The 27859-nt window shown below is 53.5% G+C and overlaps 11 protein-coding genes across 11 annotated transcripts; 4 read left to right on the top strand and 7 right to left on the bottom strand.

Annotated features, from left to right (window-relative positions):
* The first annotated feature begins 214 nt into the window (after positions 1 to 214).
* BDZ83DRAFT_186630 (ribosomal protein L30) lies at positions 215 to 922 on the top strand. Its single transcript, XM_060501559.1, has 2 exons — position 215; positions 291 to 922. Exon 2 carries the CDS (start codon positions 439 to 441, stop codon positions 697 to 699), a length of 261 nt encoding a protein of 86 aa, XP_060367760.1. The 5' UTR covers position 215; positions 291 to 438; the 3' UTR covers positions 700 to 922.
* Positions 923 to 1400: 478 nt separating this feature from the next.
* On the bottom strand, positions 1401 to 2010 carry BDZ83DRAFT_572006 (histone acetylase complex subunit; the record flags this gene model as incomplete). The annotated part of the gene is made up of 3 exons (XM_060504458.1): positions 1401 to 1573; positions 1628 to 1743; positions 1799 to 2010. The coding sequence occupies 3 exons, from the start codon at positions 2008 to 2010 to the stop codon at positions 1401 to 1403; spliced, it is 501 nt and encodes a 166-aa protein (XP_060367759.1).
* A 661-nt stretch (positions 2011 to 2671) lies between these two features.
* BDZ83DRAFT_186634 (uncharacterized protein) lies at positions 2672 to 4241 on the bottom strand. The gene has a single exon (XM_060501560.1). It carries the CDS (start codon positions 4030 to 4032, stop codon positions 2800 to 2802), a length of 1233 nt encoding a protein of 410 aa, XP_060367758.1. The 5' UTR covers positions 4033 to 4241; the 3' UTR covers positions 2672 to 2799.
* Positions 4242 to 4450: 209 nt separating this feature from the next.
* On the bottom strand, positions 4451 to 5017 carry BDZ83DRAFT_572045 (chromo domain-like protein; the record flags this gene model as incomplete). Its single annotated transcript, XM_060504462.1, has 1 exon — positions 4451 to 5017. One exon carries the CDS (start codon positions 5015 to 5017, stop codon positions 4451 to 4453), a length of 567 nt encoding a protein of 188 aa, XP_060367757.1.
* Positions 5018 to 5804: 787 nt separating this feature from the next.
* On the top strand, positions 5805 to 6425 carry BDZ83DRAFT_571815 (Cnl2/NKP2 family protein; the record flags this gene model as incomplete). The annotated part of the gene is made up of 2 exons (XM_060504445.1): positions 5805 to 6101; positions 6168 to 6425. 2 exons carry the CDS (start codon positions 5805 to 5807, stop codon positions 6423 to 6425), a joined length of 555 nt encoding a protein of 184 aa, XP_060367756.1.
* Positions 6426 to 6582: 157 nt separating this feature from the next.
* BDZ83DRAFT_649313 (uncharacterized protein) lies at positions 6583 to 7466 on the bottom strand (the record flags this gene model as incomplete). The annotated part of the gene is made up of 2 exons (XM_060510260.1): positions 6583 to 7097; positions 7163 to 7466. The coding sequence occupies 2 exons, from the start codon at positions 7464 to 7466 to the stop codon at positions 6583 to 6585; spliced, it is 819 nt and encodes a 272-aa protein (XP_060367755.1).
* A 718-nt stretch (positions 7467 to 8184) lies between these two features.
* Positions 8185 to 10610, top strand: BDZ83DRAFT_694161 (CENP-Q, a CENPA-CAD centromere complex subunit-domain-containing protein). The gene is made up of 2 exons (XM_060511344.1): positions 8185 to 8279; positions 8330 to 10610. The coding sequence occupies exons 1-2, from the start codon at positions 8277 to 8279 to the stop codon at positions 10412 to 10414; spliced, it is 2088 nt and encodes a 695-aa protein (XP_060367754.1). The 5' UTR covers positions 8185 to 8276; the 3' UTR covers positions 10415 to 10610.
* A 187-nt stretch (positions 10611 to 10797) lies between these two features.
* Positions 10798 to 12055, bottom strand: BDZ83DRAFT_611772 (uncharacterized protein). Its single transcript, XM_060507679.1, has 2 exons — positions 11229 to 12055; positions 10798 to 11123 (listed from the first exon to the last, which is right to left on the bottom strand). The coding sequence occupies exons 1-2, from the start codon at positions 11854 to 11856 to the stop codon at positions 11098 to 11100; spliced, it is 654 nt and encodes a 217-aa protein (XP_060367753.1). The 5' UTR covers positions 11857 to 12055; the 3' UTR covers positions 10798 to 11097.
* On the bottom strand, positions 12043 to 14370 carry BDZ83DRAFT_665993 (uncharacterized protein; the record flags this gene model as incomplete). Its single annotated transcript, XM_060511092.1, has 2 exons — positions 12825 to 14370; positions 12043 to 12773 (listed from the first exon to the last, which is right to left on the bottom strand). Coding segments are annotated over exons 1-2 (2202 nt in total), but the record flags the coding sequence as incomplete, so codon positions are not given.
* Positions 14371 to 17820: 3450 nt separating this feature from the next.
* BDZ83DRAFT_186593 (uncharacterized protein) lies at positions 17821 to 19069 on the top strand. Its single transcript, XM_060501558.1, has 3 exons — positions 17821 to 17894; positions 17948 to 18829; positions 18880 to 19069. Exons 2-3 carry the CDS (start codon positions 18151 to 18153, stop codon positions 19023 to 19025), a joined length of 825 nt encoding a protein of 274 aa, XP_060367751.1. The 5' UTR covers positions 17821 to 17894; positions 17948 to 18150; the 3' UTR covers positions 19026 to 19069.
* A 3552-nt stretch (positions 19070 to 22621) lies between these two features.
* Positions 22622 to 24191, bottom strand: BDZ83DRAFT_186535 (uncharacterized protein). The gene has a single exon (XM_060501557.1). It carries the CDS (start codon positions 24080 to 24082, stop codon positions 22874 to 22876), a length of 1209 nt encoding a protein of 402 aa, XP_060367750.1. The 5' UTR covers positions 24083 to 24191; the 3' UTR covers positions 22622 to 22873.
* Positions 24192 to 27859: the final 3668 nt, after the last annotated feature.

The following is a 27859-nucleotide window of genomic DNA, read 5'->3' as shown; positions in this document are numbered from 1 at the left end:
ACAACCCAAAAAGTGGGACTGACGGCCACCTCAAGTCGACCGCGCCCCGGCAACTTCCGCCCGTGACTGACGCACGGACCATCGAAATTCCAACGCCAGCTTAATGATTTTTGGATCCCTCGATCGCATCGCCAGGCAGGCTATTGAGCACCGGGTCGGTTCCCTGAAATCCCACGACGTCGCGACGGAAAGATTGCTTTAGTAGAAGATCAATCGTACGGTAGATCCTCAGCTTCTAACGTATATTTCAAGAGCTGTACGAATAGACGCTAACATCAATCCCTCGATAGAAGCAAGCCATCACCCATCCCTAATCGAACGAGCAACGAGCACACGACAACCCACGTCGCAAGCACTCTTCTCTCGACGACGAAGCCAAATCCATACCCACGACTCGTCCACTACTTTACCTGAATCAAAACAACCCCCGCCGCCACAATGACCTTCTTCCGCATCACCCTCCACCGCTCCGCCATCGGCCTGCCAAAGAGCACCCGCGGCGTCCTCGAGGCCCTCGGCCTCCGCCGCCGCTCCCAGACCGTCTTCCACCCCGTCAGCCCCCAGTTCGCCGGTATGATCATGAAGGTCAAGGAGCTCGTCAAGGTCCAGGAGGTTGACCGCGCCATGACCCAGCCCGAGATGCGCGACCTGCGGAGGCCGGATCCGGGTTTCTATGTCGAGAAGGCTGTTGCGCGGTAAAGGGACTGTAGGAAGGGGATGAAGTGAGAGATGGGTCGAGGTTCTGAAGGAATCCACGAAAAGAACAAAGGGACGGAGAGGGCGAAGAGAGGATAGGTGTTCGGGGTTGCCAGAGGAGATAGGTTCCTCGAGCATGATCAGGCTGGACAGCAACAGCTCGGGCGCGGCAGATGCCAAAATCGTGTATCATCACTACGGAGAAAACTGTACAAAATTATGGCGGACTGTACAACAAACATACGTAGACAAGGATGTCTGCATCAAGTTACTTGGAATCAAACAAAAGTTCACTCAATTCGAGCATGTCTATTTCATTGGCACATGAAGAGCTTGTCACGCTGACAACGACCTGCCCGGGTGCTGAACATAGCAAAGAGCCAAACAAGGCACAGCATGGACCAAATTCTTATAATTGCCTCACAAGACACAAAGGTTCTAGGAAAGGATGGTTTTGCGAATGGAAAACAATGATTACTATCTGTCTCAACTCTCATACCGGTTGAGTATGCCTGATACTAGCAGGCGACACAAAGATGTTGGATGTCCATTTTCCACACCTCCAACTAAACCTCTCACCGAGCCTGCATGACCAGGTGCTGGGATTCCAATAATGCAAAGAAAAAGTCAAGATGAAACGTCAAACTGTCTGCCGTTCAGTCGGCTAACCATTTGACTCAGGATGCAAGATGAGGTCTGGCCGCCTAGAAGCTCCGAGCCTTGTCGATATACTCCTGAGAAGGGGTCTCATATTCGCTGACAAAGTAGTTCTTTGCGTTCTTGCCGAGCCAGACGGTGAGCTTGGAGAGTTCCTCACGCAGACGCGCCACGGATTGCTGGTCCATGTTTGTCTGAGCGACGAGCTCGGGAAGAGACACTGTCTTGAATCAGTACTAAGCCAGACTAGACGTCTCGAATGGACATGACTTACCCATCAGACGGCACAAGTGTTCAGGTCCATAGGTATCGCAGACAGATTTGTGCTTGTCTTCCTCGCCAGCCTTCTCCCACACCTTGCGAATCTCATGGTACTGCGGGCGCTCAAAGCTATGGAGAGATCAGTAAAGTTCGAGAAACCAAGTCCAATGAGAAAAAAACTTACCGGTACAGTAAGATACGGCTCAAAGACTTCTCAAAGTACTCGCGAAGCCCTGCAACGACTTCTTCAAGAATGTCCATGTTTGCAGAACCATCTTCCCTGTTCGGGCGCTCGTAGTTGAGGTAGTCGCTCAAAATGTCGTCAACGGGGTGAGGGTGAGGAAGCGGGACCAGCTGATTGTTCTTGGTGATGTTCTCCCAGTCGTCAACCAGCATCGCCTTGATGTGATCAGGGATGGGAAGCTTGATGGACGGGCGTGCATGAAATCCATCCTCCTGGTGTGTGATATTAGTATTTATGTCGACTAGTAGGCATGGCGCAACAAAGAAAGGAAAAAAAGAATTAAAAAAAAAGCCTCAAGGCCGCTGGGCTGTCGAACTGATAATGGTTTCTCTCGATGGTAGACCTCCTCAATCCGCGCATGCGGAAGCTTCCCACTGGGGCAAGCATTGCGTTTGTGTAAACTCACAGTCGGAGGGTCTTCCTCGCTCAATTCCGGAGAGCGAGCAGATGACGACTTCGTCCGGGCAGGCTGTTCTCGCTTGAGAGTTGTGACGCTCGTATCGTAGCGATTGTCATAGTTGGGCTTGCCGTCCTTTGTGACATAGGGTCTGGCGCGGGGAGCAGGCGAGAGGACCAGGTTATCCGCCCTCAGCAAGCGCGGCTCCTTCCAAGTCGCCGCTTGATCGTGATGAGGTCGCCGACGCAATAATTCGGCCGGCCGAGATTTGCGAGACGCGAAAGCCATGATGAATGAGAAGAGTGTGTAAAGAGTCAGGGTAGCATTTGACGAGTAGACTGCAGTTTTTTGCGAGCAAGAAAGATGAGAAAGAGAAGCCGGAGTTTATGTATCGTTCGAGAAAGACAGGGCGGGAATCCGGTGATAGAAGATCGGAGACCTCTTTGTTTTGCTGCGGGAAGGAGCAGCCTGGGATCGCTCCTGCCAGATAGGCGGAACCAGCAGCACGATGTTCCTGATGCTGGTGTGTTGGGCCAACGGCGGCCTACTGCAGCCTGCGTAGAACATTACGGCGGAACCCGAAGAGTTCTTCCACACTGCTCTCACGCTTTCTCTTGTTTCTGCCGCAGGGCCTCTGCGAAACCTCTTCGACGACATCCTTGGCATCTTCCGACTCGCCATCTTGGAAGCTTCGCAGATCATGATGGTTCTCAATATTGGCATTCGCGGGACGCTCCCCAAGGAATTCTATACTGGAGTCGCTGGTTATGCTGGTCCCGTCGTCGTCGTCGCTGCCAACGCTCTCTTCGCTAGAAATGCTGATTAGGTCGATGATGCCGGCAGGGTCCACGTCGCCGTCGGACTCTGAGGCTCGCCCGACTGTCTGATCTTCGTCTTCCTCATCTTCGTCGTCGGCTTGGTAGAACCCGTCGTCATTTTCCTCGTACACGGGTGAAGCCCAGCGAACCTTCTTGCGTGGGCGAAAAGATGTCTCGTCGTAGCCATCGAAGTCATCATCGTTAGACATGTATCTCCGACGTGTGTTGGGTAGGGAAGTGTCATCTTCTTCGCCAGATTCGAGTCGCTGTCGGAACAGGTTGTTCCGATACTGCCTCTCGCTCAGAGTGTCGTCGCAGTCCCTCAAACCTTCATCTTCCTCAAAGTCGAATCGGTTCACGCCCATCTCCTCTTCGTCGTCCTCCTCTCCATAGTGGAATCCGTTCTGGTTCATGCCCGCATCCTCTTCGTCATACTCGTCATACTCCTCTCTAGAGTAGTATCGGGGCATATAAGAGTCATCATCCCCGTCCTCGTCCTCGTCCGAATACATCCGACGCCTTTTGTGATGCTGTTCGAAAGCCTCGTCTTCCTCATCGTAGTCTGGCTCCGGTTGACGTCTTTCGCGTTGCTGGTGGTGCTGATTTGGGCGATGATTGATCACGTCGGCGTTGCCATACAGATAGTCGTCTGAGGCCGGAGCCGGTCTTTCGTAATTGTCATAGTCGAAGTCACTGGCGTAATCGCTCTTGACCTCGATGACTTCGCCTTGATATGCTTCCACATCTTGTCGATATTCGTGTTCGTTGGCATCTTCTGCTCGACCAACAGGGTTATCGTGACGGTAATGGGCAAGTTGACGGGCGTAGTCTAGTCGAGACATGAATCCGCGTTGGGGGGGAGAGGCGTAATCGGGTTGAACACCAGAGTACTGCGCAGCCTGCTGCGACAGAACCCAGTTGTACACCCGAGCAAAACTATCCCAAGCCGGGGAGCTCATCTTGTAGCTTGGGTAGGGTAGTGATGATAGTTGATGAAGTTTGTGATCGTGTATCCTGAAATTTTCGAGGCAAGACAGGAAACGTTGTGTCGTTATGAATGCAATGAATGCGAGAAGGGGGTGGTTTCGGGAAAGAATAGAGAGTTAAAACGGCGATTTTCGAGGAGAAGAGTGGGATGTGGGAGGAATGTGAGGAATCGGTGGAAGGTGTGCTTTTGAAGAAGAGTTTGACCAGCGAAGACTTTTCGGGACAGGAAGGTGAAAGTTGCTTTTCGGCAGGTGCCCCGATGGACGCCAATTCACACAACGCTCCTTCCTTCAATCAGATAAATACCAGCCGCCCGGCAGTGAAGAGGCCGGGAAGTATTCGGTGACCAGCTTTGCTGATGGCCCCACATAGATGAGGGCATTCACCCCCCTATCGTTTCCTTCCTCCTTCCCGTCTTTCCGACTTTGTTTCAAGCTCACTCCATAATGAGCCTCTACTTGAAGACCAACACAATGGCACATTGAAAGAAACCAAAAATTGAAACAGCCGTAGAACAAAAAGCAAGACATAAAGAAACTCGGTTTTGGCACTCACCTGCTCGAGGTCGAAATCTCTCGCCCGACGAGGGCCACGGCCAGTGGCAGCGACGCCTGCAGTTCGCTCCTCACTACCGCGAGCTGAATCAGTTCCATTGACACGAAGATTACCCTTCTTGGGAGGTTTGGCGCTGCTCTTCTGGCGTAGGTCCTTCATCTGGGCGTGCAGCTGGCTGGCAAGCTCCTTATTTTCCTCTGTGAACTTGCGGATGCGATCGATAGAAACCCAGTCGTCCCAAGTGTTCTTCCAGCCCTTGTAGTGAATGCGATACTGAAAGCCTTCGCCACTCTCGGCAGGCTGAATGTCGAGAATCTTGGCCTCATATAGCATCTCACCATGGAAGCAGAGAACCTTCTCATCCTTGGAGAAGGGCTGGGGCGGTTGGCGTGCGGGCGCCATGATTGGATAAGGCGGCTGAAGGTTGGCGAATCTACTCGATAGGCTCCAGCAAAGGATATCGACAGCAAGGTCCTGACGATGACCTGGATGTCGTTGATGGATTGATGGGCCAAAGGGGCAGTGAGGTTAAATTCTCGGACAGTGCGCTGAAGATTGAGACACAGTCACTTTCAAGGCGAGTTGGCGCAGGTTCGAGGCTGCTGGCACAGTACGAATCGTGAGCAGTCGTGGCACCTCGCTCAATCCGGATGACAGTGTTGATCAAGTCGCTAACACGGTATTACGCTGGAGGACTGGTTAGTTTCTAGCCAAGATTGACAGCGAGTATGAAAGGATGTGAATTGAAGTCTTACTGCAATTCGTATTGCAAACCAACGGCAACTACCTCAACGTCGGTTTTGTCGTGGGTAGAACGGTCTTCGCGAGGTGCAACTGTGATGGATGAGGTGAAGATGGCAAGGTGTGTCGATTCTTCCTACGGAGTGAAACGCGCTGCGGCTCATTAACGCGTCCCGCAAGAACTACCGCGTCTTCCCATGCCTGCCCCAAGCCAAGCGCCACCTATCCCGCCTGCTATGTCTACTTACCTTACTGTCTACCCAACTACCTTACCTCACGGGCTCACATATCTGACTCTCCATCCATGCCTATCCCCTCCCCTGCTTTTTGATAGAGATCACGGTAACCTTCTGTAAAATATCTTATCATCGAGGGTGGTTGCCACTTCAACGGCCACTTGCTAGACTCATTGGCTTCCAAGCAGCTCATCTCACAAGCGCAACCCATCATGGCGCCCACCGAAGCCGCCATCCTGCACAACTACTTGACTGTCCCGGCGCAGCTGCCCTCAGCAATCACTCTCGAAGAGTTCACCGAGCTTTTCCCTAAACCGCACCGCGCAAACCCGCAAATTCGCTCCTTGTACCGTGATCTGCAACACCAAAGGAGGGCGCTCGTTGACACGGTCACGGAAAACATTGAGAATGAGGAGATGAACGGGCGGGTCATCAAGCGCGAAATTGCGCGTGCCCAGAAACGTGCGAAAGCTGAGGATGCCGATCAGGAGCTTGAGATTGAGAGAGCGGTACGTTCTTGTGATTGTGCTGCATATTATCATTGTAGACCAGAGTCTCTAATATGAAGGTTAAAGCTATTTGGCGTGGCTGGGGCGCAAGATCCCAACCATACAATTAACTCCATCGTCCCAGAGATGGACACGGCGATAGCGGATCTCGAAGCAGAAATTCAGGAGCTAGAGGCTCAGGAAGCAAAACTTATGGAGTCGGTCAAACAGACAGTCGGCAGCATGAGCGATCTACGCTACGGACGCCTCGCCAACCCCAAGCTCGGAGAGGACGTCATTCAAGGTCTCAAGAGTGTGCAAGATGCATGCGACGGAAAAAGTTGATCAACTAAAGATTACTAATTTGGCCCTATATAATCCAAATGACCAGGGATCTCAGTTGCATCCTCGCAACTGCCCGGGTTTGCCTGGATATTCAAAACCATCCCATTGTGCCCTCCAGCTTCTCTTCAACTGCCTATCCAAAAGCCGCTCACCCCATTTACCGCGCCACACCACCAGCAGGGGCGGCAGCAGCGGGAGGAGCACCACCGGCAGCGGCAGCGGCGCGGTTGTCAAAGGTGTTACCCATGCGGCGGTTCATCAGGGTACGGCTGCCAAAGGAGACGAGGATCATGAAGAGCCAGTTGGGGACCAGGTTGAAGGCCCAGAAGACGTAGCCAACGGGGACAGACAGGTTGTTCTTGGCGATCCAGCTGTTGAAGGGGTGGAAAATGTTGTCCGTCAGGATCCACTCCTCCTTGGACTGGGCCTTCCACAGGTCGACAATGTCGTCCGAGGTGGTGGTGGTGATGTTCAGGCGCTTCCTGTAGACATCGACGTCGGCTCCAGGGGGCAACAGGCCGATGGACCAGATGGAGGCGGTGCCGGCAGACCACGCGTTGCAGAGGACGGGCTGGTCGTCGCAGTCAAGGAGACCCAGGTGAGGGGATTCGGGAAGCTTGGCGAACTTGATGGTAGACTCGTTAAAGGCAGTCTCGATCTTATCGCAGTGGCCTGTAGATAGGGATTAGCATCTCTTCGTACATGGAGCAATGTGAGGCGCGGTTTGCGGAGCGTACCGAAACAGGTCTTATTACGACCAGTGATCAGAACCCACCACTCCTCAGGGGTAGTGGCATCAGCCTTGACGGGCTCGTAGAGAACATCTTTCCAGTTGTCGACGGTCAAGACAGAGATCTTCTTATCGACGGCTGTCGCATCAGGCACGGCGGCCTCGGGGGTGGCCGCCTTCTCAGCGCTGGGCGCGGAGGCGCCAAAGGAGCTCAGGAAGTTCTGGAACTGCGCCTTGTACTGCTCAAACGGCGACTCGGCCGCTGTCGCAAGCAGCGGGAGCGCAAGAAGGGTGGTGGCGGACACGCGCATGTTGATGATGGCTGTGTATGTGTGTGAGATGGGAAAGTCGCTTCGCGTAGAGAGAAAGGAGGTGGTAGCTTGGATGTCGTGATCAAGCGGCCAAGAGATGGTGGGTGAGGGGAAGCGTAATTACAACGAGCAGGGCAAGTAGGGAGGAAATGCCGACAGCTACAACAAGGGACCAAGGAGGGACGATAAGTACGGGTTGGCGAGGATAAAGTATACAGGCAACCTGATTCCGGCGCGAAGTTTGGACACACGAAAAAAAGGACACAGAGTTTGGATGTGAGGAAAAAAAAGTGGAAGAGGAGCCCAAGTACGGATGTTGACACGGGTGCGAAATCAGGCAGTTTGGAGAGGGACCCTTTGGGGACTCGGGGAGAGCGTGTGGCTTCTCCTGAACCTTGTCCCGTTGGTGATCCGGCTGGAACAAAGGAGCTTTGGTCGCCTGGGGGATCCAGAAGAGCACTGAAACCCGCCCGCTGCCAGAAGCTCGGAAGCACGCACCATAGAACGAGAGAGAGGTTCTTCCTCCACACAGCCTAACCGTAATGAGATTGGCGCTTGCTGCTGGTCAGCGTCATTTCGGGTCGCCCAGGTGGAACGGCGGTCCGGGGTACTTGCAGCAGCCACGATTGGATGTCTCGTATTCATCAGCCACATGAGGCTGGAGCGGTCGATACGTACTGACCAAGTGGAGGGGACCTGGACGCGTCAAGAGCTCACATGCTGAAAGGCACCTTACTGAGTGGAAGCTCGCATGCGCTTGGAGACGACATTCACCCTTGCGACATAACATTGTGGGCGCAGAATATCACAATGGTAAGACTGTCAATCGTGATTATGTCGGATTCTAGCTGACACGATAGTAGCCCCCCAAAGCCACAGACCAGAAGCGAAAACGAGGGCGCCCCTCAAACGCGTCCAGATCAGCCGACGCGTCGCCAGATTCTCTCGAAGCTGTAGAAACGCAAGAAGCACCGGCACCAGGAAAACGCGGTCGCCCAAGCAAACGAAAGGATGTTGAAGTGTCACCTCCCGCCGAGGAACCGAAAACCAAAAAGAGGGGCAGACCACCCCGCGAAGCAGCAGTAGAAGCAGAAGTGGAAGAGGTGAATGAAGAGGAATCCGAACCAGCGCAAGCGAAAGCGAAATCGAAAAAGACCAACAAGAGCAATTCGAAAGATAGCGAGGAAGCGGCAGACGAAAATAGGCCAACAAGTCGAGGAGAGAAAGCCGCCCCACAAGGTAAACCAGGCCGAAAGCCAAGAAAGGAGGCAAACGAGGAGGCCCAGGACGAAGAAGAGGCCGGCACAAGCAATGCGGTCAAGAAGAAGCGTGGGCGGCAACCAGCAAAGCCTACGGAAGAGGAGGAGGTCGAGGAGGCTGTATCTCCAGAACCGGCACCCAAGAAAAAGCGCGGGCGACCGTCTCTAGACAAGAAACCAGCGGCCGAAGAACCATCACAAGCTACCGAGGAGGACGTCGCGCCCAAGAAACGGGGAAGAAAGCCCAAGAAAAAGGCTACAGAGGTCGAAGAGCCTGCACCTGAGGAGGAAGCGGAGGCTGAGGCCGCTCCCAAGAAGAGACGCGGACGTAAGGCAAACATCACAGTAGAGGAGGTGGAGGAACCACCAGCTGAAGAGGAATCGGCGGCCGTAAAAAAGCGACGCGGTCGCCCTGCAGCGCAAGCCGAGCCAGAGGCGCAGGGGGCGTCACAATCAGAACCGAAAGAAGGCCGGAGGTGGAAGGGGAAACAGCCCCAACCGGCGGAGGAGATTACTGCCGAAAAGCTGACCAAGAAGCGGCGGAAGAAAGGCGAGGAGGAGGAGGAGGAGGAGGAGGAGGAGGAGGAAGCGTCACCAGACACCCAACGTCGCCGGCCCGGCCGTCCTCGAACCTCAGATACAGCATCCCCGCAGGACCAAGGCTCGCAAGTGCGAAAATCCAAGAAACGTCCAACGGAGGACGACGTAGCAGAAGCATCAGCGCCCGCGAAAAAACGCCGTCGTCGCACGTCTGATGAAATCCAACAAGAGAAACAGCAACAGAAGCAGCAACAGCAGCAACCACAAAACGAAGCTCCAAAAACGGTCCGACGGGTCGCCAAACACCGCCACATCGCCGCCCGCGTCCGCCAAGTCCCCCGCTCCGTAATAGAAGAGAAATGGTCCCCGCTCACGAACCCCTCCCTCTCCATCGTCTCCGAACTCCTCCGCCTCGCCGAGAGACCCGTCCTCCAGCGCATCCCAGGCAGCGAGAAGCGCCGCGACCAGGCCGCCTCCGCCCTCCACCTCATCACGAACCGCCTCGTCAAGAAGCTCTCCCGCGGCCTGCCCTTCCCGCCGGCCTCGGCGCCACCTACGGGGGGCAAGAACAGTAGCAGGAAGCTGCTCGACACGGACGGCGGGCGCGTCGAAGAGCTCAATTTCGAGCGCGTCATCGAGGGCGTCGCGGCGCTCGAGAGGCAGCTCGACCCCCTCCTGCACGCAGTAGACCTCCTCAAGACCGAAAAGGAGCGCGAGGAGAGGGCGCTGGAGGAGGACTACGAAACCCTCCGCACCCTCGAAGCGAACGCGCGCTCCGAGGCACGCAACTTCAAAGATAGTCTCCGCAAGACGCACGTCCTCGTACCGGAGGCCAGGAAGCCTGGCACAGCTTCCGCCTCCGCCGCCGCTGCTGCTTCCGAGAACGTCGTCAAGCGTGACGAGCCAGACTTCAACTTCATCGTTTCCGAAGAGGGCGTCGCAAGCGGCACGCCGCTCTTCAAAGACCTCGAGGACGACGAATTGCGCGGTCTGGCGGGACAGGTCGGCAGCCACATGGAGAGCATGCGGGCCAACCTGCAGCAAATTGATGGCGTCGTGCCGCAGATCGTCAAGACCAGGGCCGCGCTGCAGGACGTGCTGTTTGAGCACTTGGATCAGCAGAGTTTTGAGAATGTCTTGTTTGGATGAAAGACATGCAGACACATTGCGAATTCCGCGTTGTGTAATTCAGGGGAATTGAGGGAGCTTGGGAAAGCCATGGGGAGTTGTGGACGGACTTGGTGTTGGGCTGGTGTTTACATCGCGGGATATTGATACTGTACATTGACTACGGAGGCGTTGGCTGGCTGTCTAGGGGATACCACGGAATTGATGATTCATGACCTTCAGTGACAACCATTGAAACAATCAAAAAGATAATCGTGATATGCTACATATTGTAACATTGCCATGTGGTTTTCATTGAAGTCTCACCAGCTCGTTGAACAGCTTTGGCACAAAGTGGACATGGAGTCATCAGCCCCTCACCAGAACTAGTGTCACCGCAGCGTTCGGGTCATCTTGAAGATATTGCCTTGAAACCTTCTGCCTAGGAAGAACTATACACTTGGGGAAATTCAAACCTCGTCCCCTTTCTATACCATACAAAAAGCTGGTCTCGTAGCCTATCTGAATGTTCTTGCCGAGACTCTCCAAGCCACAAAAAACCGCCTTTATTCATAACATCCCTTGCCCTTCCTGAGCGTCATCATAGTGTGCCAAATTCTGTTGAGGTGCCGTACTCCATCCTTCTTCGCCACGGAATTATACCGTACTACTGTCGATGACCGGACCTCTCTACTTCAGCAACGGTAACGACCGTGTTGCGAGAATTAAGTATTGATCCGCTGATCATCACCTGAGAGTCAGAGTTAGCTCCAAGGTCAAATCATACACCAAGGCAGTCTCAACTTGTGAGGCGTCAAGACTCCACGGCTGTGGAATATAAGATCAAAAAGCTCACCTGTGTCATTCTCATCAAGAGCTGTGGTGAAAGACAGACGACTGGCCGGGGTAGCCCATTGCTCAGTCGTGGCGGTGGTGGAATCTCCCGCAGGAAGCATGATCATGTTGGCCGGTGTAACGGGCCGGATAGTCGGAGCTTCAGTACCACCCATGTGAGCGTTCTTGCTCTCCAGAACAACATCATCATGGACGATATTGGCGGTATCATTGGCAGATTCGTGTCTCGCATGCTCGGCTTCGTGGAGCCGCGCAGGCAGAGTGTCCAGGGAGGACGCTGGCTGGTCCTCCAACTCAGCAATAGCAAGAACTGGATTGGTGGCCATCTTGGCATGCTCACTGCCCTTCAAGGTTTCAATGCTCTTTTGGAGCGCTTCTAGGTCTTTGTATCCTTCCTTGGTGGGCAGAATTTCGAGCTCGGGGTAATCGAGTTGAGCACTCGACTTGACACCAGGCTTGGACGGCATCATCTTCCCCAAGCTGATCTTCATGGCCTTCCCAAGCTTCTTCGACATGGACTGAGAAGTCTTCTTGATCTCGACGACGTTCGGCATGGAAGTCTTGCCGGCGATCTCAACATACTGCGCTGTCTCCGTGCCGGGGACTGCCGCAAAATCCTTCGGCGTCATATCGTCATCAGGGCCCGCAGTACTAGTTCTCTTGGCTCTATCGTGGGAGGGCCACTTGGCCCAAGAAGAGGGAGGGGTAGCAATCTTTTGGAAGCCCAAATTCTATTTGGTGCCTGTGACGTCTTCGTTGTTCTCCGACTTCTTGGGAATAATGGTGCCAGAGCAAGACTGCTGAGAAGTGCTTGACTGGCTGGCGTTTCGTGTTGTGATGAAATCCTGCGCTTTGACTTCTTCGTAACAGAATCCAGCTGCGTCTCGCTCTGTATGGTGAGAGAGTTGGTTGGCATCGACTGAGATCGTTCCCATGCTGGCCTTATCCATGGCAGACTTCTTGGAATCTGTAGTGGACTTGGTCTCGCGTTGGGCGTGCTCAACTTTGAAAGCTCGCTGCCAGACCACGGTGGCGCTTTCAGTGAGTTTGGGTGCAGTGAATGCGGCATCGCTCAGGACATTCTGGGTCGAAGAAGTGATGCTGTGACTCGAAAGCCGTTCAGTGTTCTCCCGTGGCTTGAACATCTGGTTCGCTACCGACGAGGAGCTCAACTGTGCGGGCTCCGTGGAAGACTGACTATGCAACTGCTGTCGATCCTTGGTACTCGAGCTTCTACGAATGCCCAGAAATTGAAGGAATGAAGACTTCCGCGACGGTGCATTGCCGTCGCTAGGCATGTCGATCTGGGATTCACCAGACATGCCTTCAATACCACCAAGTGAACCAGGCTTCTCGCTCTTCGGGGCAGAGACGTTCTGCATGGTGCCGTAGTTGTGATGGTTCTCAGTCTGGAATCGAATTTCATCTGCGCCAGATCCTTCCTGGCCTGATAGGATGATAGAAGGTACAGCCGTGTCAGAGTCGGGGTTCTTGTCTAGGGCGGTACGATAACTCTTATCAGAACGCTGCTCCTTGAGGTTGTACACTGTTGCTTGATTAGTTGAGACACTGGCTTCCGCGATCGGTGTAAACCTACAGTCAAAGTTGGCGAGGTCGAGATCAATAAGACTCTCGGCAAGGCTGTTGCGATCGTCGTCACCACTGACATCCTTGAAGCCTGATGGCGAGGCGTTGCGTGTGTTCTGCATAGACGAGTATACAGAAGATGACGGATAGTGCGATGGCTCATTCACTAGCAAGGGCGTTCTACCAATCAAAGTAGTGTTTACCTCCAAGTTGTCTTTCAAAGGCAAGTCAGCGTACGACTTGTGACCAGAAACCTGTTGGAGGGGAAAGCCGATGAGGCTCGAGAGCTGACGGTTTGTTCCTTTCTCATCGCCAGCTTCGGTAGCAGAGCTGCGAATAAGCACTGTAGTTGCAGATTTCTCCTTGCCATTCAAATCCTGAGCTGTGACGGAATCCTCCTGAGACGTGAGCTTCTCGGCGAGCAGCCAGGTCTCCCAGCCACTACCATCCTGGAACTGTGCAGATTCCGAGGTGCGGGGAAGCTGGGATGTGCCGACGGACTCGGCTGCGAGCTTGCCGTCGGGCTTCTCCGTGTTGCAAAGAGTTGCGCTGTTGCTGGAAGAATCATCTTGAGACTGGGCCTCAGAAGCCTCCTTGTCGTCAAAGGCAGCTGTGCTCTCGTCGTCCAGTGGGAGGGGGATATCCTGAGGTTGAAGAGAGGGGGCCGTTTGACTTTCGCCTTGGGGGATACACTGGGAAAGTCTCCAAGTTCTGAAAGACTCGTCATCCTGATCGGCGCGACTCTGGCGAGCAGGGAGAACTGGGGCGGGGGGAGGCATTTCAGGGAGTGACCCTCGCTCTCGAAGAACAAGATTTGTTGCCGTGACCTTCGTGGAGGTATCAGGCTTTGGGCAGCTGCTGCGCCGGCGGTCTCCAGTGGTGATATCGATAGGATGAACCTTAACACCTTCGTTCGAAAGCTTGGCAGCCGGCGGCGGGTGCGGCAAAGACGTGATATCAACCACAGAAACATCGGTGGGAATCTCCACCTCTATTCCGCTCCGCGGTCGCGGTCCGCTCTGACGCTCGCTTTGGTGATCACCAGAAACCTCCACTACTGTCTCCAACCCACGGAATCTCTTACTTCCAGGCGTGACAGATCGCGAACTGTGCTCGCTCTCGAGGTCGGCTTGAATGCGTCTCATGTTGTTCTGCCTCACAGAGTAAGTATAAGCAGCCTGGTCGTACTGCGGGGACCCATCTATCTCCGTAGCAGCGGGATTGCAAGAGGGCCTCTGAATGCTGATAATCGATACCCGCTTGTCACTGTCGGGACTGTCAGACCGCTTGCTGCTGTTGTTAGAGCGGCGTCGGCTGAGTCTGCTCCAGGGACCATTTCTTCTGGGTGCTTCGATTTGATCCTCGTGGTCCGACACATATTCGACCTCGGTGGGATCAGGAATGAAATCCAGTTCAGGAGAGCGCATGTATGAGCGGCGAGAGGACGCAATGGAGCCTCCTTTGTTGGTTCCACTGAGCATGAGCTCCAAATTGTAGTTGCTTCCGGGCAGCTTGGCCGGAGGAGGCAGCTTGATCAATTCGACAAGGGGCTGCTTCGGAACCTGGGCCGGAATTTTCTCCTTCGAGGTCGTGTTCTTGGATTTCGCATCGTTCGACTTCGTGTTCTTCAATTTCGTGCCCTTCGACTGCGTGTCTTCGGGAGGGTCCGCCTCTTTTGCCTTGGCGTCTTCATCCTCCCCCTTTTTCTTGGAAGGGATGCCGATGCAGCAGACGCGCACCATCTTGATGGGTTTTCACTGTGGATGCTCGATTTTCTCTGTGTTTGCTTTGGTCTCCAAACGAGCGAAGAGGTGGTGATAGTCGGATGGCTGGCGAAAAATACTCGGTACCAATCCAAGAAACTGCTCGACCTGCCCAAGAGGAGAATGATGCAAATGAAAGTCTGATGAGCGAGGTTGTCTTGCAACAGGCCAAGGCCAAAAAGAGAGGTTGAAGAAGATGGAGAATTTGGCAAGTAGCTTCTCTAGTGGAGGGTAGAGGGCAGACAAGGAAAGCAGAAGGCCCAGTCAAGTTGTGGGAGGTTGACCTGACGATGTCATCTTTCTGCTGAGTGAAAATAGCGGGTGCCCCTGAGGGTTCCTTCTCGAGGGTCTGTTGCTTTCACTGGTGGCAGTCACCCGGGACTACATCATCAAGCAACGCGGGCAATCAAGTCAAGCAGTGGTCTTTGATGACCAGCAGCTGCCTCCCTCGACAATGGCATGCGGATCGTGAGAGCATGCGACAAAGGCAACGCCGCACGTGTGAACTGCGTGTGTTTGAAGCTGAGGGCGAGCACTTGCTTCGAGATCTCCAGATACCCGCCGCCCATCTTCAACCCATCTGACATGGCTTTTGTTGAAGTAATTGCACATATTAGAGTGTTTTCAAACGTTGGTTGTTGAAATTGACACTATGCTTCGATTTGGTCTTGTTCAACCAGACTCTACCACATGAGCCGTTTAAGTTGTACATGTTGAATAGGGTTGGCCTTTCCGAGCCCCTATCTGAAACTTTCGAGTATGCCGTTGAGCATCGCTCGAAGCACCATGTTGGAACGAAGTCTTGGAGTATCGTTTTGGGACGTCATTCTGGGCATCGTTTGTGACTGCATCTCGAATCGTCCGCTTGAATGTGCAACTGCGAACGTGGGTTGCTGAATTACCAAGTCGATTCCAGATCTACAAGCATTCGTGTAAAAGGAATCAAAATGGGTCTTTTCAAGAGGACTCTGTCTTGAATCTCTGACTACCCAGCTCTTGACAACCTAGTCATATGGTAGCTTGTCCCGTTGATCACGCGTCTTTGGCACCGAACCATCGATTTATCGATTTAAGACGGTTAAGACTGATGATGCCGCGGGGTCGGCCATGGAGGCTCCGGACACGTGGGTCAGTCGAAGCCGGTCGAAAGCGGCCCGTTCAATGAGACATCCGCTGTTGTGCCCTATGAGGCCGCAAGTACGAACGGGTGGCGCAGCAGGCTTTCTTGGCTTGTGGGAATTTCCCACACAAGACATGGAAGTGATGAAGCTAGTATCCGTTCAATATGCCGACTTGTTGCTCGAGGTTCTAGACTCGTCAAAATTGCTCAGACTCGAGAATGGCTTTCGCTGACTTCAGCGTGCAACAATCTAATCTGTAGTTGAAAGGATGACCCGACCCGGTTGATTATGGGGACGGAGCTGCCGCATGATACTTGGCGACAGGGTTGGTATTCGGGTGAGCGACCGATGCTGTGCAAACAATTGCAAGCGACCAAACTCAAAACAGGGACGTGGGTGTCAGACAGGAGGAACCCCTCCCAAGAGTCCCAGCTCTCCAGGAGGCAGTGCCAGCCAGCCAGGGAGGGAACTACCGTGTTTGACGTTTTCTGACGAGTGTTCCGACTTGGTTCGCCTGGTCGGTCCTTTTTGATTAGCAGGATTTGACAGAGCATCAAGTCTTCGTATCAGGGAATGGGAAAGGCAATCACGGCGCGGTTGCGACCAACATGAGGCAAATCAAGGAAGGCGATGCGATGGTGTGAAGCAGGTGGAAGTTGAAAGAAGCAACAACGGGAGGCAAAGCGGGGTGGCGTCGATGTGTCTTGGTCCAAGGTCAGTGATCACCCAGGCGTTGAGAATGTGAGGTGAAGGAGAAGACAATCCCGTGTTGGTTTCTAGGATGAGTGTAAGACAAAATGGCGGGGCGAAATGCAATGGAATGGGCCGACGCCGATTTGTCTGAATCTTTGAGTCTCTGAGGGACATTGAGTATCCGTACCTTAGGTATAATATCGTGACATCCTACCTATCGAGGTAGGTATGAATACCTCAGTACCTTATTCTGAGTACCTTATTGCCTGATCCAGGCATCAAGTCCACGATGAGGGCCCGTCCCGGGGAGGAACATAGGCAAGGTAGGAAAGGGCGGAGGAGGAGGAGGAAGGCACCGGACGGCGATAGGAACCGAAGGAGCTGAAATCACCGGGTCGGAACCACCTTCCCGCCTTGCCCCAGGAGTTAGACCGGGCGGGAGCCGTGTTGCCGTCGTCAGCGGCTGGCCTTATGTCCAGTGCAGGCTGACGTTAACAACTTCCCTCGACAAGCAATTTGACAACCTTGAAGCTGGAACAATCCATCAAACTATCAATCGGCCAGTCACTTCTGACAAAGGCTTCAGGCTCAAAACTCCAGAGTGGCAGAGTCCACCATCCGTGCCGAAACCACCGGCAGGATGCACGCGGCAGCGTACGAATGGCTCGAAGCCTCATCAGAAGTGACCAGATTCATCATCATTGTCCAGGGTCTTCAGGTGAAGATAATGTAAGCTCCAGGTGTGCAATTTCCAGCGCGAATTTTCTGCAAGATTAATCAAGTCAACGGCCCAGCAGGATCGCTGCCATCGCAAAGCTACGCAATCATATGCAGATTGCCGTTGGTCAAGGTCAGGCCAGACCCAGAACCCAGACCCGGCCAGTCCAGGCGCCCCGAAAAGTTGGGAACTGCCGGGTAACGACTCGCCGGCTCATCTGACGGTTATTATTACCGCAGAGCTGAAAGGAAGGAAAAAGAACACCACCTCGCTGCCTGCATATTGCGTACATACAGAAGTGTCGGTTGCGCTGGAGACAGTACATTTCGACATAATCTCGACACAATCAGTCTGTGACAGGGACTTCCGGGGCGAACCCTGAGGGGGGAGATTTGGTTGTTTCCACCCCTGCCGAGGAGGGGGCGAGGGGCCATGGTCCGTGGCACCGTGGATTGACGACTTGGAGGCTGGACTTCTGGAGTCTTGTGTGCAACTTTGCGCAGTTTTCCCGCAGGTTTTCCCAGATGAAGGTCTCCGCCGCCAATATCGGGGGGAAGAGAACTGACGAGGATTGGCAGACCAGCAGTGCGGTGCGAAATGCAACCGCGAGCGGCAATACTTGAGCGCCAGAGGGAAGAGGGCCGAGGGGATCGCCTCGGGGGTCTGAAACCTTTCTCTTCGGGGGTTCAATGCTTGGCCACGAGCCAAATGGCGAGGATTGCAACTGTACTCAGGCAGTGGACTGGGCTTTCATTCACTGTGGTGGCGGCTGGTCATGGGCAATGGTACCTGGATGAGTCTGACCTTTGCTCCGTCTGATGATGCTCATTTCCATCAGATCATCCCGTCGTTTCGATCTCATGTTTCTGGCCGGGTTGGCTGGCCTGGTGCTTATGGCAGGGTCATCCACGCCTTCTCGTCGGTCACACGAAAGCACCAGAGACATTGAGCTTTGTGTTGCACCAGCTGAAGCCAGCTGCGGCCGAGAGCTGAGCTTTGGAAACCCGAGTCTCTGTTCTACATTCCAACAAGCCCCGGAGGATGCAGAACGATGAAATCCTCGTGGCATCTGAGACGAGAACATTCCGCAGTAGTGAAGAACAAACCACGGGCCACGAACCGGGACGACAACTCACAAAGCTTGGACCCGGCGTTGCCAACTCCATCTTCGATTCTGATGGACGATCATGGAGAAGGCGGAAATTTTCTCCTGCTCCACGTCGGCGCACACGTACCGCATGTCTTGGCACAGCTGGCCACAGCGGCAGATGGGAGATGGTTGATGGATCGTGGCCCTCTGTCTCCCGTCTAGAGTTGCATCGAGACAACGTGACGATGTGGACTGGGAAATGGCACGGCGGCAGAGGCAGTCGGTCAGTGACACTTTGGGGGCCAGACTACCAAGTACCAACTTCCAAAACTTCCAACAACTCCGGAACTGCATGGCGCGACAACGTCGCACACAATGGACCATTTCAGGGCTACTGCGTCGATCCCATTCTCCCCCCGAAGAGACGCCACATTGATCCGATCCCCCTGATATTTGGCTCTCCGGAGTACAGATTACCGCAGTGCGGATGCACAACAGAGACCAGAGACTGGAGAGAGGCTGTCAGCAAATCTAGGTCATCCACCAAAGGGGGGACCAAGGGGCTGAGCGCAGACTCCCTGTTGGTCGGTGCCTCGACATGTTCCTGGCTAAAATCTGGTCTAAGGCAAGGTACCCGAGTCGACCAAGCGATTAAAAGCGCCTAATAATGATAGGGAAAGAATTGAGGGGGATGAGGCCACTGAGCCGACCGACATACTGCCGCTCCGACTCATTACTTTCTCCTCCGCTTCCAAGTTTCCGTCCCGATTCCCTAGCCACGGAGCCTGACACAAGATTGAGCACGACTGAAAGATGTCACTATTGACAGGCTTTATCGGACTATTCCCGACATATCTATAGCTACCATACGAAGACTCCATACGCAGTATGATATATCCCGCGGAGAAAAGGGGTCAGGTTGTACGAGGGTTGGTTAATGCTCGTGCACTGCAACGGAAGCGGTGCATATCGAGATGTGCAGTCTTATGTTACGTCACTCACTGCAAACAAACAATACTTATGATTTTTCGTAGGGCAGTGCTCCCGATAAGAATCTGCCGTGAGAGGCAGGCCGGCGCCAGGTTGCAATCGTGCCGGAGTGTAGAACACATGCGAATAGGGGCGCAAAAGGGATCGACTGGCTACCGCTTCGTCGCAGATATTTCCGGTCGGCGGCAGTGTAAAGTCAGCCACAGCACGCGCGCGTGCGGCGCGCTCGCCATTCATCACGTATTTAGCACCGCAACACGACTCTCTCTCTTTCAGCGCGTCTATGGATAGTTCGTCTCACGTCTCTTCACGTCACATCAAGATGGGCAGGGTCAAAACGGTCAGCCTAAGGTTAAGTGAGTTTAAGGTCGGTCGCTAAAACGCCTCCATCGAGGTAGGTTGGTTAGTTTCGCAGCGGATCAGGACGCTACGGGCCTACGGGGAGAAGAGAGAGAGAGGAAACCATACGTCAAGCAGACGGACCCCCCGGCTAAGCGGCAGTCTCTCATGGCGTTTTCATTTTTAGCCCTTTTGTGGCTCACTCAGGTTTGGCGCCGCCGGACCAGACTTAACCGCTGCATTTGTCAAAGACCCGTTGGCTGACTGTTGGCGCTAGACTGGATCACAATGAAAGCTGAACGGTGAGTGGACAGAGGGTGAGAAATGGCTGGGGTTTGAAGTGAGGGGAAAGAACGGTAAGCTACGAATATTTGGAAACAGAATCTAACAGATTGATGCAACGGTCGGCTGGCTGAGCCTCTGAGGAAGGTAGATATTTTTGAGACTTGCATCGCCGTGTCTGCAAGGCCAAAAATACGACACATGCCTTATTATGGTGTTTTTGACCACACACGTAGTAGGTACGCCGTACAGATACGGGCTTGAGCCAACTGTCGGTCAGTCTGCTAGCGGTCTGTTGCACCTGTCACCGTCGACCGAAGCTTTGCATATGCGCACAGATTGGGTTGGACGCATAGGAGGGACGACTCGGCCGTGCATACGGACGGATACTCGTATGTCTGAATGTCGTACGGCATACGGTGGTCCATGACCTTATTGCCAATTGATGTACCCGAAAAATGGCATGAAGAGTTGTTCTTGTGTAGCGCAGGAGGGCACAATGTCTGTGGTTGGGCACCACGGACGGGACAGCGGCAACAGCCAACAGGCCATCTCCACCGTTTTTATGGTCTCTCAATAAAAAGCAAATTTAGCCCTCCGGGATACTGTGTACGGATAGACGTTGAGGTCTGAGAATGGGGGCCGGCATGATGCAAGAAGTTAAGAAGAAGGAGCAGCCCGCGCGCGGGATCGATGATCAAGAAGCAATCAATCTCTCTACGGGTACGCTCTCCATCGACTGGGTCCGCAAGAGATCTAGAAGTTGGTTACTGGTGACAGTGGTGAGAGGGCTGGACCACTTTTGTACGGAAGACTGCCGTAGTCTGCTGGCATCTGCAAAGAAGCTGTACAGATGGCAATGGCAGAAGCTTCAGTACAGCTCCGGGCAGCAAACAAGTGGGAGTAAATGTATGCTCCCTGATGCTTCTTCTCAGCTGATAGGTACGTAGGAATACGGAGCACAGCATACAGAGTAATATCCAATTGTCCATACATACAGCCGACAGATCCAGCTCCGTAGGTATGGGACCATACAGTCCACAATCACATCTTTCATTAAATTGATCAGCAAGGCAGCTTATCGCAGGGACCCTCGCATCCTGGACAGGGACTCATGGAAGGAGTCAGGGATGACGGGGCGCCTGTGGCCGCGATCTTGACTGGGATTCTGGCTGATGTGGATGGTGTGGATCCCAACGATTGGCCACGCTTGTGTCTCATGTTTGGCGGTACCTGCATATGAGGAGCGGGATGGCAGGGGTTGGTCCGACAGGGGTAAGCTAACCAAGAAGTGCGCTGACAACTGGCAATTCCAAGACAATAGGCAGGCGCGCACGGCGAGAGCATAGCAACGACGCGCTGACAGGTGGTAGGGTAGGAGGCACCACTTCAGGACTTTTCCTGTTTGGGCAAAGGGGAAACACAACGTCCAGCGGTACGTATCTCTCAAGCCTCTTTGAAAAAACAAGGTCGAAAAAGGAGTCAACATCAACGGTCTGTCTTCTCTACCTACCTCACCTCACCTTACTTTTACACTTCCTCACTTACACTTCAGTCGAGCATCACTACTGTTCCCGTCATTGTACTGTTCAACACTGACTTTCTCGACTACAACTCAATACCCAGGTCATCCATCACTGCTACCGCTCATATTCCCTCACATATCCATGATTGCCGCCGTCGTCGTCGTCGAATGCCACCTGGACTGCCGTCGTCACCGGCGCAGGTGGGGTCATCTCACTCCTGTCTTTTAATGAAGAGGACTCCGTCTGTGGGTTTGACGCTTGACTCCTCGAGATGGAAGACGAAAAATAAAGGCGACTTCATCTCTTGCCCCCATGCAAAAGTCGAGGGCTGTGCGGCAAGCGGTGCGGTGGCCGCTGGTTCGCCTCTGCCTTAGCCCAGCTTCCTAAGGTGGGAAGCGGTTCTTCTTACCCCCTGGATCATCGAGCAAGGGTCCTTGAGGAACACCCCGGCACCGTCATCCTTTTTTTTTTTTTTTTCCCACCACATCCGTGGTTCTCCACTCCACTCCGTGCCTCCTCCCAACGACACACACTCACACACACCCTCACTCACTCTGACTCTCACCTTTACTCGCCCACTCACTCACTTTGCGCTTCCTTACTCACTCACTCACAGCAGCCCGAGGTACCAGCCTCCCACCATCTTGTCTCTCTCACCCTTACTCTACGGAGTGCCCTTCTCTTGCTTGGTGCCGGACTAGTCTCGCGCGTCCTGCCATCTCCTTCTCACCCTCACAGACGGTTCACCATGTCAGGTACACTTCCTTGGCATCCATGTCATCCTATGCGGGCCAAGGAAGCGTTTGGCCCCAGTCGGTCCACCCCTAATGCGGTGCGATGCGCCTACGCCGTCGAACCGCGACAAAGTTCCTTGCTGCCTCTTTCGCTCTCTCACTCTCTCGTCTCTGCTCTGTGTATGGAGTACTTTGTAGTGTAAGTGGGAAAGTTCCCTCGCTGTGCTGGCAACCTGGGCCTGCCTTGCAAGCGCAACGGGTCTCGGCCGGGCCCAGGACCTGCAATCCCAAATGTCCATGGCATCTCTACGGTCTACCCAAGGAGTAGAGACTAGACTCTCTCATACTCCATGGATGATGGACCATCACCCTCCAAGATGAAGGGCCCACGCTCTAATGTGGCTCCCACCCGGGGCCACCCCCCTCCATCAAAGTCCACCCTCCTCCTCGAGCCTTGAGGATTTCGATCCCATCCACAAGTCCACTTCCCTCCAGGCTCCCCTCCCCTTCCACCCCCCATGCTCCCATGCCCATGTACATCCACCATGGGCTCCACGGCCTAAAAGGACTCTGACCTCCCTCTCCCCTTCTAAATATCATCTCGCCCTTCCTCTCTTCCACCTACTCTTCCTACCTTTCTCTCTCCACCGCACAGTCTTTCGTTGTCAGTCTTCGGACACATTCCATTCATTCAGCCTCACCCACGCTCTCTATCGAGTATACCATTCGTTCATTTGCGCAAACTGTGTCTTGCAGCCAACACCTTTGAGAAACATCCCCGCGAAATTGATCTTTCGCCCCTTTTACGATCCCCGATCCGAACAAGCAAAACCGTCTACCCTCGTGGAGATATCTAAAGAGTCGTTGGAAACAATCCATACACAACTATCAAAATGAAGTCCTCCATCGCCGCCGTTGGCCTCATGGCCTCCCTCGCCAGCGCTTCCGCTTACCAGCCCCGCCACTTCCACTGGCGCCGCGACAACACCACCGCTCCCGCCGGCTACACCACTCTCACCGTCGAGGTCACCGAGGTTGCCACCGTCACCTCTTGCGCCCCTACCATCACCAACTGCCCTGCCCGCAGCGCTACCCTCTCCGCCTCTGACCTCTCTACCTACGTTGTCACCAACACCGTTGTCTTGACCGAGGTTGTCTGCCCCGTCACCGAGGCTGCCAGCCTTTCCAAGTCTCTGGTTCAGCAGCACTCTACCGGCGGTCTCCAGGGCTCTACCCGCACCGCTCCCGTCATCACCACCCCTACCGCCGCTCCCTCCATCCCCCTGTCCACCGCTGGTGTCACCAACTCTGCTCAGGACCCTACCGTCACCAGCCCCCCTACAGCTGGCGGCGACGATGAGGAGGAGGATGATGACTGCCCCGCTGAGGATGGCGATGTCGAGACCACCGTCACCGAGATCATCTCTACCAAGACCCTTACCATGACCGTCGGCAAGGGCTCCACCGCTTCCGTCGTCACCACCGCCATCCCCACCACCATTGAGTCCACCATCGTCGTTACCAAGCCCACTGGCTCTGCTACCGGCGCCGGCGAGGAGCCCACTACCACCACCACTGCCACCTCCACCGGCACCCGCACCGTTACCATCAAGCGCCCCGGCCAGACCGCCGAGTCTGCTTCTCCCAGCGGTACCCTCGGTGCTGACGGCCAGTGCGCTTGCCCCTCCGCTGTGACCGTCACCATCCCCGCCTCCACCGTCTACGTTACCATCGGTGGCTCTGCCCCCGCTGCCACCCCCTCCGCCAGCGCCAGCAAGACCGCTTCCGCCGAGGCCCCCGTCACCACCGGTGATGTCGGTGCTGACGGCGAGGACGACGAGGAGGATGACTGCCCCGCCGATGAGGACGTTGTCACCCTTTCCACCACCGTCACTGTTGCCCCCTACCCCACCAACGGCACCGCCTCCGGCGCCGCTAAGCCTACCGGCTACTACAAGCGCTCCAACAAGCTCTTCTAAGTGTTTGATGTAGATTTGATTTCCCCCCCGCATGTCAAGCTATATTTGGTTATGAGAAGAATCTATGATTCATGAACAAACACATTCTTATCCTTCTTACACTTTTTTGTCTTGTATACACTTCTTGGGGTGAAAATAAAGCGAAGTTTTTGTACAAAACAACACAAAGCCGGGGTGGGAAAATACAAACAACTCGCACTTTATTCTTCGGTCCTGCCTGCTTTTTTGGTGTGGTGTTCTTTTTGTCTAGATGGGGAAGAAAAAGGGCGGACAACCTTTTAGTATGGCGAGTCCATGGGAAGGGTTGTCTTTTTGCTTGTCTGGTGGTCCAAAGCATTTCTGTATGTTTTTTTATGGGAAAGATCAACACGGGCATCATTGCATTCGCGTAGCGGGTCGTTGGGGACCAAACAAAGATTATTTTCTATTGTTTCTCAAAGAAAAATCCAGAAAACGCTTCACTTCTACTTTGTACATATATACTCGACGAGAACAGTCAAATGGGGATGAGGTTTGGTGCGACTTTGTTTGGTCTCTGACACACACTTACCCCCTGGTCTGAAAAATGATGAGACGGTTTTCGTTTACCCACTCCTTGTGCCATCCTATGCTGCGGCCTGCTGAAACGAGACGGGAAGTTTATCTCAACTTTCTTTCGACTTCGAGTGAAACTTGAGATGAACGTAGGGTGCGACTTGAGTTTGTGAGACTTTATTGCTGTTCGATGACTTGTAAATTCCGTGTCCTTGATGTTTATGCACTTGGACTGCATCGCTCGTGGCGCTCCGCTCTCCACAACTTCGTTAAATCGTTTCCAGACCTGGCTTGTGCAGCAAGCTCCTCCTCCTCCTCTCACAAGTTTGCCAATTGAGATTTTGAGATGGCACATCAGCTATAAACGTCACCGAGTAAGCAATCATTTCAAGGAACAAGTTGTTCAGGGGCCCTCCTATCGCTCTTTTCATCCTATTGGCATCCTGGGCCGTGGTTAAGTGTTGTGAAGCGTTTCTGATGCCTAAGAGAGCTCTTGGTAATTTATGAGTCTTGGTAAATTTCTTGCCCACTCACCTCCGCGTACCAAGCTCTTCAAGACGAGACAAGAACGGCCCATACGACGTCTCGCTCTAAACATGGCGCAGATTTCTGTGGCTCTCTATCTTACGGCGGAACAGACACATGGCAACGGCCGATGGTGATGTATCGTAGAGGTGAAACCCACTGGTCACACGTCCTGTCTAAAGATTCCGGAGACGAAGACCTGAGCTGCGCATACTACCAAAGACTGAATCCGCTTCCGGGAAACCTGCCGATGCCACGACTGTCTCCTTCCTTGGGTTATGATGCGTAGTATGCTTCGACATGGACTGCACAATGTGGCTCGCGGGGCGAGGATTGCAGTATTCGCGACCGTCACATCAAGTCTCCATATGATACGGTCGATGAATTCGCCGAGAGGGAGTTCGCGGTGCCGGACGGACGGCTGAATTGTCTCCTTTGGAAGATCTGCTATTCATGATATTGAAACGAATCCTTCGTCGTCGGGTTTGGGAACAACCCCTTTGCCAGACTTTTTGATTCGCTGTAGCGGTTATACAATTGATGACTTTCAACATGATTTGTTGTCGTATTCAGTCTTGTTTCGATCGCGGCCGCCAAATTAAATACTTGTCGCTGAAGTTCTCGCCACGGAAATTCTACTTACCCTATACCCTTCTCAAGACAATTTCCTATCCTACCGGCGCGTCGGTAAGCAAACTTCAGCCACGTCGGCCGATTACTGCTGAGGAATCATCCGGTGATGGTGAGGTGGGGTTAGGACAGCTGTGCTGTGAGAGTTGGAAGCGGTTGACTGGCCCCGGGCTACTAAGCTTACCTCCATCCGCCATGATAATGGCTGTTCTGGTGGACTGCGCAACGTCTAATTCGGAGTGGAACAGGGGAATTTCTCACCGTATACCACAACTGGTAAATCACTCTGAGATAGAAAGGAAAAGCTGTTTTTATACAGAGTGCTAAGCCTATAGTCCTGTTAGCGAGAAGAAGTCGAATGTTTGAAAGCGACCTAGCAGACCAACTTTCTTACCAGCAGCACAACCTCGATAAGTGTAAAGAGAGACCCTGAAGCAGGTTCTAAGCTTCCATTCCAATTTGGATAGTCTATAATCACCACTTGGCTAGGTCATTATTGACAGTGTCAAGGCTGGCCCGAATAGGCGCACGTCCTAAGCGCTGATGTGACGAAGGACGCCTCCCAAGTGCGTGCCTCCCCTTCGCGGAGTGGCATTCTGCCTGCTGTTGAGTTGCCAAAATGATTCCCTGACTTGATTAGAGACTAGATAAAAACATTCATCAGTGTAATGAGCGAAGAATGTCAGGCGGTCGCTGGTAGTCTTCCCAAGGCCCCTGTTCTCATCGGGTGACAGAGCAGCTCGGTGACGTCTGTTGGCATGTTTTCCGAGCTCCCCTAAACGTGACCTCTTAATTTGACATGCTCGCTTTTGAGTCACAGCCTTTCCCCCTCTCAGACGTTTATACGCTTGAGAATATGTCAATATGGATAGCTGGGATCTACTGACAGCCCCTATGGTAGCTGACTTGACTGAAGGGCAGCTTCGAGCTTCTCTGCATTTCCTTCCACGTACAACATGGCCATATGCCCATCTGTTCACGGATTTTGGCCAGACTCAAGTATCTAGCTTCGATCCGAGCTACCACTCAGCCTTCCACCCACGCTTTCGTTGACCAGAAGACAGATAATTGGGTTGACCGGGGCGCTTTATAAAGGCTTTTTTAGTAGCGCGAAAACAGCCCTGGGGCTCGTCACTGGGCACACGAGTCCCTATTCAACCAAGCCACAAACCGCAAGATGAACTAATTTGCTGAGGTGGTCTTTTCATAAGCCGGTGCCCCAGCTGGAGGGTCCCCATTGATCGTTACGAGGGCTGTAAGCGCGTCTACCCGGTCTGCATAGGTGTCTCCTATTCTCTATAGCTTCCCGGCGGACAGATCAATGGTTCCCAATGAAATGGCGAGCCAAATCCTGTTGATGGTAACCTAATCAGCCAAATATTGAAGTTTTATGTTGATCAATACATGCAAATCGTCGCAGTGTGATCTTGTGGGAGATCTTCCCCTCAAGGGTTGTTAGGCGCAATCCTATAGCTCTTACCCAAAGTATATGGCACTTGGCCGAAAGGGCCCGATTCTTGATACAGAGGAAAACTCCTCGCTGGTAGCGGATGTCAATGGCATGGCCAAATGCGAAGCCCGCCTCTGTACTTACAAGACTTTTGAATCAGCCGAAGAGAGAGTTGTTGCGAAATTTGCACATCCGCGACTTATGGCTGGGACCTCTGAACATGTCCAGTTTTGAAGCCCCTATGTAGAGTGCGCTGAACTCATCCACCATCGAGAGGTGTCAATGCATCGACCATTTGATTTTTAATACAAGAAGGTCGCCCTGGAATATTTTGCAACACCGAAAAGAGACCGATTTTGCTGTGTGACGCTCTGTAGTTGGTACAATATATGGGATAAAAGCCCGTAGGTTCAGCCATCACGCTGCATCTCAGTGAGATAACCCTAGAAAAAAGGACATCGGAAGGCAATGACGAAGACAACATTGAGTCTCGGAGAAGCTCCGTCGGTAGGAGGTAAATGCCTCCATAAGATGTAATCTTGTGTTCCACAGGATATAACATCTAATTCCCGATCACCGCAGAAAGCTAACGAGAGGCGGCGTCTTCAGGGTATGACGCAATTTGTATTATGTGTTATAGATTATACTTTTAGTTGATCTGCATTAATGCT

This window comes from Colletotrichum acutatum (assembly GCF_030867785.1).
Source record: "Colletotrichum acutatum strain CBS 112980 chromosome Unknown BDZ83scaffold_22, whole genome shotgun sequence".
Classification (NCBI taxonomy): Eukaryota; Fungi; Ascomycota; class Sordariomycetes; order Glomerellales; family Glomerellaceae; genus Colletotrichum; species Colletotrichum acutatum.
Note: the sequence above shows the minus strand (reverse complement) of the source record. Positions and strands in the feature narration are given on the sequence as shown.